Source organism: Colobus angolensis, unplaced genomic scaffold (genome assembly GCF_000951035.1).
Source record: "Colobus angolensis palliatus isolate OR3802 unplaced genomic scaffold, Cang.pa_1.0 Scaffold8, whole genome shotgun sequence".
Classification (NCBI taxonomy): Eukaryota; Metazoa; Chordata; class Mammalia; order Primates; family Cercopithecidae; genus Colobus; species Colobus angolensis.
In genome coordinates this window covers 16,886,101-16,897,458 of record NW_012121820.1, presented here as the reverse complement: position 1 = coordinate 16,897,458, position 11,358 = coordinate 16,886,101, and the positions used below count along the sequence as shown (strand labels likewise).

The 11,358-nt window shown below is 42.7% G+C and overlaps 1 protein-coding gene across 1 annotated transcript in view; it reads right to left on the bottom strand.

Annotated features, from left to right (window-relative positions):
* Positions 1 to 11,358, bottom strand: part of SAMHD1 (SAM domain and HD domain 1) — a 57,144-nt gene that overhangs the window by 42,856 nt on the left and 2,930 nt on the right. Inside the window, exons 2-3 of the mRNA XM_011929092.1 lie at positions 9,516 to 9,582; positions 3,787 to 3,859 (exon numbers count right to left, since the gene is read on the bottom strand). Coding sequence (XP_011784482.1) covers positions 3,787 to 3,859; positions 9,516 to 9,582 — 140 coding nt within the window. The remainder of the gene's footprint in view (positions 1 to 3,786; positions 3,860 to 9,515; positions 9,583 to 11,358) is intronic.

Genomic DNA, 11,358 nt, shown 5'->3' with positions numbered 1-11,358 from the left:
GGCTGAGGCAGAAGAATGGCGTGAACCTGGGAAGGCGGAGCTTGCAGTGAGCCGAGATTGCACCACTGCACTCCAGAATAGATGACAGAGCGAGACTCCATCTCAAAAAAAAAAAAAAAAAAAATGCAGTGGCGCACATCTGTAGTCCCAGGTACTCTAGAGGCTGAGGTAGGAAGATCCCTTGAGTCCCAGGGGATCAAGGCTGCAGTAACCTACTATTGTGCCACAACACTTCAGCCTGGGCGACAGAGAGAAACTCTATCTCAAAAAAAGAAGATAAAAAGAAAGTAATTTTGTACAGCTGAACAATGTATTTGTGTGTATGTGGTGTTTTTGTTAGAGACAGGGTCTCGTTTTCTCACCAGGCTGCAGTGCGTTGGCTATTCACAGGCACAACCATAGCTTACTGTAGCCTCAAACTCCGAGGCTCAAGGGATCCTCCCGCCTCAGCCTCCCAAATAGCTGGGACTGCAGGCATGTACTACCATACCTAGCTAATTTATTTTTATTCTTTGTAGAGACAAGGTCTTGCTATATTGCCCAGGCTGGCCTCCAACTCCTGGCCTCAAGCAATCGTTGCACCTTTGGCCTCCTAAAGGGTTTAAAAAAAAATCATTTTTACCATAGTTTTACTGCCTTTTCTAAGTTTAGATATACAAATATGGCCAGGCACGGTGGCTCACGTCTGTAATCCCAGCACTTTGGGAGGCCGAGGTGAACAGATCACGATGTTAGGAGATAGAGACCACAGCACCCAGCTATTTCTTTATTTTTGAGACAGAGTCTCACTCTGTCACCCAGGCTGGAGTTCAGTGGTGCAGTCTTGGCTCACTGCAACCTCCACCTCCTGAGTTCAAGCGATTCTCCTGCCTCAGCTTCCTAAGTAGCTGGGACTACCGGCGTGCACCACCATGCCCAGCTAATTTTTTTTGTATTTTTAGTTGAGACGGGGTTTCACTATATTGGCCAAACTGGTCTCGAACTCCTGACCTCATGATCCGCCCACCTCAGCCTCCCAAAGTGCTGGAATTACAGGCATGAGCCACAGCGCCTGGCTAAAATCTACTTTTAAACCATTTAAGGACCTAAAAGCCTTCACTGTAAATTTTTCAGGTGTAATAACTGTCTTTTTTTTTTTTTTTTTTTTTTGAGACAGAGTCTAGTTCTATCACATAGGCTGGAGTACAGTGGTACAATCATGGCTCACTGCAACCTCTGCCTCCCAAGTTCAAGCTATCCTCCCACCTCAGCTTCCCAAGTAGCTGGAACTATACCATGCCTGTCTAATTTTTCTTTTTTTGGTAGAGATGGGGTTTCTGGCAGGGCACGGTGGCTCACGCCTGTAATGCCAGCACTTTGGGAGGCCGAGGCAGGTGGATTACCTGAGGTCAGGAGTTCGCGACCAGTCTGACCAACATGACAAAATCCCATCTCTACTAAAAATACAAAAATTAGCCAGGAGTGATGGTGGGTGCCTGTTATCCCAGCTACTCAGGAGGCTGAGGCAGGAAAATCACTTGAACCCGGGAGGCGAAGGTTGCAGTGAGCTGAGATTGTGCCACTGCACTCCAGCTTGGGCAACAGAGCAAGACTCTGTCTCAAAAAAAAAAAAAGATTCATTGATACATTTGAAAAATTAGTCCTCATTATGTCAAACACTGCACTCCTTCTTCACCATTACACAATCTCAGCTTCAGAGGCCAACTGAACTAAATTTAGCATAAAGAACACTGTGTCAAGAGCAAACCGTGGTGACCTTGGGTTCGGCAATGGTTTCTTAAATATGACACTAAAAGCACAAGACACAAGTGAAGAAAAAAATATAAATTGGATTACATAAAAACTTAAAACTTTTATGATCCAAAGACCACCCACAGTGGTAAAAAGACAAAAGACAAAAGTGGTAAAAAGTAAAAAGACAACCCACAGACTAGGAAAAATTATTTGTGTATCATATCTCCCATAAGGATTTACATCCAGAACATGTAAAGAACTCTTACAACTCAAATAAAATTGTGTGTGATTGAACAACACTGTGAACTTTCTAAAAAGCACTGTCTTGCACACTAAAAATGAGTGAATCATACAACTTGTGAATTATATCTCAATAAAGCTATTTATGTTTTAAGTATCAAGTTAGGTAGGTATCAAATTAGGGAAGAAATCCTCAAGGGCTGCAGCTGAGTAGCAAACTAGGTCAATTCTTTGCTGAACTGTACTGCTGATGAAGTTAAATTCATTTAAGGTATTGATTTCATTACTAGGCAGTGATTCGGTAGTTTGAAAATCTATTTCCAACAACTATCATTTATAATTTATAAATGAAGTTAAACAATGTTGGTGGTTTTTTTTTTTGAGACAGGGTCTCACTCTGTTGCCCAGGCTGGAGTACAGTGGTGTGATCATGGCTCACTGAAGCCTCGACCTCCCTGGGTTCAAGTGATTTTCCTAAATCAGCCTCCCAAGTAGCTGGGACTACAGGTGTGCACCACCACATCCAGCTAATTTTTCTATTGTTTGTAGATGGAGTTTCACCATGTTGCCCAGGCTGGTCTTGAACTTAGGGGCTCAAGTGATCCACCCACCTTAGCCTCCCAAAGTGCTGGGATTACTGTGTGAGCCACCATACCTGGTCAACAAAAAGAAAAAAACTATTTTTCTTTTTAAAGAAAAATAGAAAAAAGAATAAAAGTGGGCAATTGAAACCACTGACTGCCTTAAATATTACTTCAAAAATATATTATTGGCCGGGCACAGTGGCTCATGCCTATAATCCCAACACTTTGGAAGGCCGAGGCAGGCAGATCATGAGGTCAGGAGTTTGAGGTCAGCCTGGCCAACATGTAACTTGCAAAAGCAAAATTAAAGTATGTATTTGAGTTATTTCAGATCCTGCTCTATAAGATCGCGCCACTGCACTCCAGCCTGGGCAACAGAGCAGACTCCGTATCAAAAAAAAAAAAAAAAAAAATTAGCCAGGTGTGGTGGCGTGCACCCATAGTTCAAGCTACTGGGGTGGCTGAGATGGAAGAATCACTTGAGCCAGGGAGACGGAGGTTGGAGTGAGCTGAGATTGGGCCACTGTACTCTAGCCTGGATGACAGAGCAAGACCCAATTTCATTTAAAAAAAAATAAAAATAAAAAAGAATGTACAAAGGAGGTCTTCAATAATTTCTAATATTTTGCTCTAAAAATAACAGACTTGAAGCAAATTAGGCAAAATATTAAGATTGGACAAGTTGGGTAGTGGTCTACTTATGCTTTTCTGTATGCTTAACATATTTTAGTTCTTCTTCTCATTTAAATACTCTGTGCTCATTTTAGAAAGTGCAGAAAGTTTAGAAAAGATCCACTACTCGCCGGGCGCAGTGGCTCACGCCTGTAATCCCAGAACTTTGGGAGGCCAAGGCGGGTGGATCACAAGGTCAGGAGATTGAGACCATCCTGGCTAACACAGTGAAACCCCGTCTCTACTAAAAATACAAAAAATTAGCTGGGCATGGTGGCGGGTGCCTGTAGTCCCAGCTGCTCGGGAGGCTGAGGCAGGAGAATGGCATGAACCTGGGAGGCGGAGCTTGCAGTGAGCCGAGATTGCGCCACTGCACTCCAGAATGGGCGACAGAGCGAGACTCCGTCTCAAAAAAAAAAAAAAAAAGAAAAGATCTACTACTCGCAGTTCCATCACTGAGAAGCAGATTTCCTCCTATTCTCTTCAAAATGAATTTTACATAATTGAGTTATATCACTTTACATTAAAAAAAAATAACAAACTCAGATCCTCTTACCTTCATTGTATCAACGTGGATTTGACCCAATCGCTGGATATAACTAAGCAGCTTCTTCCTCTCCCCCAAGGAACTAAAATTACAACAGGATAAGCAAGTCTATCATTATTTGCTTAATAATAATCCCTGTAGTATATAGTAGACATAATCAACTTTAGATAACCTGCAGTAACATTGAAGTTAGATTGGAAGGAGCAATCAATAATTCAAACATACTCCTCCTAGAAACTGTCTCCTTCCTTTGCTGCTAAGATAGGGAACTCTCCTGCTGAATCAATGTAGGCCTCCCCCAGGCTTCTGTCCTTGATCCTCTTCTCTCTTGATAAACTTACGACTTGAAAAAGTCCACATCTGCTTCATGTCTACTCAATGCTCATGCTGTACTTCATTTTAACCAGACTGAAGTCAACATCTACCCTCGTAATCCTGGATTGATTTATGAGCACCAGGTATGACTCAAGCATGAATGAAATACATATGAAGGCCTTAACTTTATTTATATTCATTTTCCATTGTCAGTAATCCCTCATTAATGCTCCAGTTTCAAGAAAATACATAATGGGAATTAAATTTCAACAGCTCAAAGTCCTGTGATTCATCATCCTGCTTCATTTACAATTACTAGTTGGACCCAGCATATCCTCCTCCCTCTTGGCTGGGTGTCAACAGAGAGTGCAGTCGAAGGGTTTTACTGATCTACTAGCTAACCAGATTGAAAAAAAGTATCTTTCTATAAGTCATACATAGACTGGGAGTCAGAGGCACTACACTGGCCTCTATGGTGTACCCTGAGACCCACGGTAATAAGAACACTTAAGAATGATTTCTTGGGATACACAGAAGCATTATTACAACTGATAAATTAAAAAGCAGCATATTTCGTGTTTTCCCATTCCCCTATCCTCCTCATCAGTTTGACATAACAAGCACAGTGCAAAGCTAGGCTTTCAGAAGTACTTATAGGTGGACTCAGGTTAAGGGGAGTCACATAGTTGAGCATAACCAGAGTCACAGCATAAAGTATCAAACCTAAACTAATCCCATGGCCACCTACTGTTTTCCTAAACTGACACTCAGTATTCATCACTTAAAACCCAAAAATCGGCCGGGCACAGTGGCTTACGCCTGTAATCCCAGCACTTTGGGAGGCCGAGGTAGGCGGATCACCTGAGGTCGGGAGTTTGAGACAAGCCTGACCAACATGGAGAAATCCCATCTCTACTTAAAATACAAAATTAGCCCTGGGTGGTGGTGGCGCATGCCTATAATCCCAGCTACTCAGGAGGCTGAGGCAGGAGAATTGCTTGAACCCAGGAGGCAGAGGTTGCAGTAAGCTGAGATCGCGCCATTGCAACCCAGCCTGGGCAACAAGAGCAAAACTCCGTCTCAAAAACAAAACAAAACAAAACCAAAATCACTGATCAGAGTATATAAAAATAACCACCCAAAACCAGGGAGTTGTTTTGTTTTGTTTAGCAAAGGACATGGCGTTAAATAAAGATTTAAAGAAGTCATGGGCCAGGATATTTAGACTACAAAATAATTTTATTCCTGTGTTCCAACATTTCTGAAATTTAATGCTTCTTACAACTGACATGTATATTTAATGTGACAATGTTTCTTACCTCTCTTTTTTTTTTGAATTGGAGTCTTACTCTGTCACTCAGGCTGGAGTGCAGTGATGCAATTTTGGCTCACTGCAAGCTCCACCTCCCAGGTTCACGCCATTCTCCCACCTCAGCCTCCGAGTAGGTGGGACTACAGCCGCCCGTCACCACGCCCAGTTAATTTTTTTTGTTTTTGTATTTTTAGTAGAGAGGGGGTTTCACTGTGTTAGCCAGGATGGTCTCGATCTCCTGACCTTGTGATCTGCCCGCCTTGGCCTCCCAAAGTGCTGGGATTTCAGACCTGAGCCACCACGCCTGGCCTGTTTCTTACTTCTTAAAAAAACCTTTATAAATCAATGGTTGTTCATAAAATTGACAGCCTACTAGGAGTGCTTGTCTAAGCTGGATTCTCCCTAGAAAGCAGGGTCCAGGATAAGAGCTTGCAAGTAATTAATCTTGGGGTGTGAACTCTGGGCACAGGGATTGGAGGGTCTAGGAAGGGTAAAGTAGGAAATTAGATAAAAATAATACAAAGGTCCATTAACCAGTCGATTGCATTGGTATTAACCGTGAGCAACTGGATGGAGCGGTGGGTAGGGCTAATCCCACTGGCAACCTGTAAGGCAGCACTATCCAGTAGAACTTTCTGCGATGATGGAAATGTTCTATATCTGCTCTGTCCAACACAGTAGCCGCTAGCCATAGTGACTACTGAGTACTTGAAATATGACTAGTGTAACTGAGGAATTTTTTATTTAATTTACTTCTAATTAATTTAAACATGAAGCTAGTTGTTACGATACAGAACAATACAGCTTTAAGGAGTCCTACAGAATTTGAGTTATGAGGTAGGGCACAGAGACATGCAATATAGAGTTCCTTCTGGAATTTTGTCTGTTTTGTTCACTCATGTGCCCCAAGTTCATGGAAGAATGCCTAGTACATAGCTTTCCAAAAATATTCACTGAATGAATCAATAGCACTTGGGTCCACAAAGACACACATGGCTCCCTTGAAAAGAAAGACTGTATTGGAACAAATTCCATTCAGGCCCAATAGTAAGCAACTATTATATACAAGAAATAAGTAATAAGGGGGGCTTTGAGAAGACTGAGAGAGCTGAAACGTGGTTACGAAAGAGGCATGCCAGGCGCGGTGACTCATGCCCTTAATCTCAGCACTTTGGGAGGCTGAGGTGGGCAGATTACAAAGTCAGGAGTTCAAGACCACCCTGGCCAACATAGTGAAACCCTGTCTCTACTAAAAATACGAAAATTAGCCAAGCATGGTGGTGCATACCTGTAGTCCCACCTACTTGGGAGGCTGAGGTGGTAGAATCACTTGAACCTGGGAGGTGGAGGGTGCAGTGAGCCAAGATCACACCACTGCACTCCAGCCTGAGTGACAGAGCAAGACTCTATCTCAAAACAAAACAAAAAAAACAAACTTTGAGAGGCCGAGGTGGGCAGATCACAAGGTTGGGAGATTGAGACCATCCTGGCTAACACAGTGAAACCCCATCTCTACTAAACATACAAAAAATTAGCTGAGCGTGGTGGCACACGCCAGTAGTCCCAGTTACTTAGGAGGCTGAGGTAGGAGAATCGCTTGAACCCAGGAGGCGGAGGTTGCAATGAGCCGAGATTGCACTACTGAACTCGAACTCCAGCCTGGGCAACAGAAAGAGACTTCGTCTCAAAAAAAAAAAAAAGAAAAAAAAAGAGCGAGCCAAGATGAGGTCCCTGGAGATTCTGATCCAAAGGATATTTACTGCAAGTCAGTTAAGTGTTCTGCAGTGATCTTGTTTCACAGTCTACTTCTGTTATCAATTACCTAAGCAACAGTGCAGGAAGTAATTCAGTATAATCCTTTGTTTTGATTCTTTGGTTACTGTTACCACAAACAACATGTAACTAAGTAAAATTTCAGAAGAGAAGGCCAATTCTCTAATAGAAAGAAAATTTTCATTTTAAGAAGTATTTAAGGCTGGGCTCACGTCTGTAATCCCAGAACTTTTGGGAGGCAGAGGTGGATGGATCACCCGAGGTCAGGAGTTTGAGACCAGCCTGACCAACATAGAGAAACACCGTCTCTACTAAAAATACAAAATTAACTGGGCATGGTGGCACATGCCTGTAATCCCAGCTACTTGGGAGGCTGAGGCAAGAGAATCGCTTGAACCTGGGAGGTGGAGGTTACGGTGAGCCAATATCGCGCCATTGCACTCCAGCCTGGGCAACAAGAGCGAAACTCTGTCTCAAAAAAAAAAAAAGAAGTATTTAAACACCAGATCCTCAACTGAGATCTTTAAAGGAGCCCCACTCTAATCTAGACGCTAGAACCTACAGCCATACACAGAGATGGATCCATGGGACTATGTATGTATGTATGTATCTATCTCTCTAACTACCTACCTATCTACCTACCTATCTAAGATAGGGCCTTATTCTGCTGCTCAGGCTGGAGTCCAGGAGCTTATCATAGATCACTACAACCTTGAACTCCTGGGCTCAAGGGATCTTCCTGCTTCAGCCTCCAGAGTAGGTGGGACTACAGGTGCATGCACAGTGCCCGGCTAATTTTTTAATTTTCTGTAGAGATGGGGTCTTGCTTTATCACTATCTATAAAATTTACTAAGAGTTAATCATATGCTTCATCACTTTATGTACATCATCTCGTTATTGCTATCCATTTTACAGGTACAGAAATTGAAGGGTTAAATGACATCTCCCAAATTATACAACTAAAAAGTGCCTGTTTTGCATAGAGTCTTTTAATCTAATATGAGGGCATATTTCAATCTTTAGGAAAACCTAGAAATATGCTCAAGGTAGGGATGTAGCCTTGGTTTTCTTACTAACATTTTTTCCCTGTTGGTTCTTGTGTATTTCCCAGTGTGTATAATTCAATTATTCTGAACTTGAGAGTAAAAAGTTGGTCACTACAAACTTGATGAAGGTTTGTCTGCAAAATTATTTGAAATAGGAATAAGGCCGGACACGGTGGCTTACACCTGTAATCCCAGCACTTTGGGAGGCCAAGGCGGGCAGATTACCTGAGGTCAGGAGTTCAAGACCAGCCTGGCCAACATGGTGAAACCCTGTCTCTACTAAAAATACAAAACTTAGCCAGGCATGGTGGTGTGTGCCTGTAATCCCAGCTACTCGGGAAGCTGAGGCAGGAGAATGGTTTGAACCCGGGGGGTTCAGTGAGCTGAGATCACACCATTGCACTCCAATCTGGGTGACAGAGTGAGACTCTGTCTCAAAAAATAAATAAATTAATTAATTAAATTAAAAATAAACTAAATAGGAATAAACAGTAATAGCAAACATAGGATTTGTACAGCGAAAACAAATAGCAGGTGGCCAGGTGCGGTGGCTCACACCTGTAATCCCAGCACTTTGGGAGGCAGAGGAGGGTGGATCACTTGAGGCCAGGAGTTCAAGACGAGTCTGGCCAACATGGCAAAACCCCATCTCTACCAAAAGTACAAAAATTAGTGGGGCAGCCTGGCGTGGTAATACCAGCACTTTGGGAGGCCGAGTAGGGCGGATCACGAAGTCAGGAGATCGAGACCATTCTGGCTAACATGGTGAAACCCCGTCTCTACTAAAAACACAAAAAATTAGCCGGGCGTGGTGGTGGGTGCCTGTAGTCCCAGCTACTCGGGAGGCTGAGGCAGGAGAATGACATGAACCCGGGAGGCAGAGCTTGCAGTGAGCCGAGATCACGCCGCTGCACTCCAGCCTGGGTGACAGAGCGAGACTCCATCTCAAAAAACAAAAACGAAAACAAAAACAAACAACAACAACAAAAATTAGTGGGGCATGGTGGTGGGCACCTGTAATCCTAGCTACTCAGGAGGCTGAGGCAGGAGAATAACTTGAAGCCGGGAGGCGGAGGTTGCAGTGAGCTGAGATACTCCAGCCTGGGTGAACAAGAGACTGTCTCAAAAAAACAAACGAACAAACAAAACCAGCAGGCAAGGGATTCTGCTGTTTTAAAGCACTTCATAGATTTAAAATGAGGACAGTTTATATCAGAGATTTTGGGCTTTGTCCCTGAAAGATGGATAAAGTGTGTTTGGTTATAATGTGAATTTATTTCTTCATTCTTACCTTACTCCAAGATTTTCAAAATGAGACTCATCAAGACAGGGCAGTAATGCGCCTGTGATTTTGTTTTCTATGGAAGAAGAAAGACACATTCAATGTATACAACATATGCTTTTCATTTTCTTTCAATTTGGATCCACCAACATTTACCCAGATCCACATAATAGAGTACTCACTACAGGCAATGGACTGTGCCAAGTACCATTTTTTTGATCTGCTACTTGTAAAGACTTAATTTTAATTAAATAACTAAACCAAGAAGCATTTTTTGATAAATCTCGTGAAAATTTCAAAATTATTTGTGTAAATTAGTTCCAAGAAAAACCAGTCACAAAAAGGAAAGTGAAACCTGACTACCTGTTGTGGTTTTGCCAGGTCAGCAGCTTCCTTTTAAACAGGAAAGGTTTGACTTGGGGAGGGAAGGAAATGTAAGTCTATTGTTCTTAGAATTAACAAGTTAAAACCATGGATTCAAGAGTGCTTAAAGTGTTGATTTTTCTCAAACCTCCTGGGAAAGCACTCAATACTCTATGATTTGAAAGAGTCCTATCTCTCTCTCTCTCTCTCTCTCTCTCTATGTGTATATGTGTGTGTATAGTTGGGTTTTCTCCTTTCTCTTTCTGTACAATTAATTCTAATCTTTCCTGACCTCAAATTCCAGAACTCTGGGCTATTTTCTTTTATTTTATTTTCTTTGAGACAGGGTTTTGCTTTGTTGCCCAGGTTGGAGTGCAGTGATGCGATCACAGCTCACTGCAGCCTTGACCTCCTGGGCTCAAGCGATCCTCCTGCCTCAGCCTCCTGAGTAGCTGGGACCACAGGTGTGTACCACTGCACCTAGCTAGTTTTTTATTTATTATTTTTTTTGTAAAGTTGAGGTCTTCTGATGTTGCACAGGCTGGTCTTGAACTCCTGGGCTCAAGTGATCTTCCCACATTGGCCTCCCAAAGTGCTGGGATTATAGGTGTGAGCTACTGGGCCAGGCCTCCAGTGGTTTTTGATGAGAACACTTGTTAAGGTATAGATCATGTGAGTTCTGGAGTCCAAAGACCTAACCTTAAAAAATCTAGCTCTTTTTTGTAGTGGTGTGATCTCTGAAAAGTTACTTTACATCTTTGGACCTCGCATACATCATTGGTAAAATGTGTTGAGTATAGCAACTTATTTCAGACTTCTTGTGAGGCTGTATTCCATAATGAGAAAAGGGACACTGTACCTTGTGCTTGGCTTGTCAAATAAAAAAAAAAAATTGGACTTAGATAAAGAGAGACCTTTTTTTTTTTTTTGAGATGGAGATCCCAGGAGGCGGAGCTTGCAGTGAGCCAAGATCACGCCACTGAAGTCCCGCCACGGGGACAGAGCGAGACTCCATCTCAAAAAAAAAAAAAAAAAAAAAAGGAAGACGAAATATTTCTGGTTGGGCGCAGTGGCTAACACCTGTAATCCCAGCACTTTGGGAGGCCAAGGCGGGCAGATTACCTGAGGTCAGGAGTTCAAGACCAGCCTGGCCAACATGGTGAAACCCTGTCTCTACTAAAAATACAAAACTTAGCCAGGCATGGTGGTGTGTGCCTGTAATCCCAGCTACTCGGGAAGCTGAGGCAGGAGAATGGTTTGAACCCGGGGGGTTCAGTGAGCTGAGATCACACCATTGCACTCCAATCTGGGTGACAGAGTGAGACTCTGTCTCAAAAAATAAATAAATTAATTAATTAAATTAAAAATAAACTAAATAGGAATAAACAGTAATAGCAAACATAGGATTTGTACAGCGAAAACAAATAGCAGGTGGCCAGGTGCGGTGGCTCACACCTGTAATCCCAGCACTTTGGGAGGCAGAGGAGGG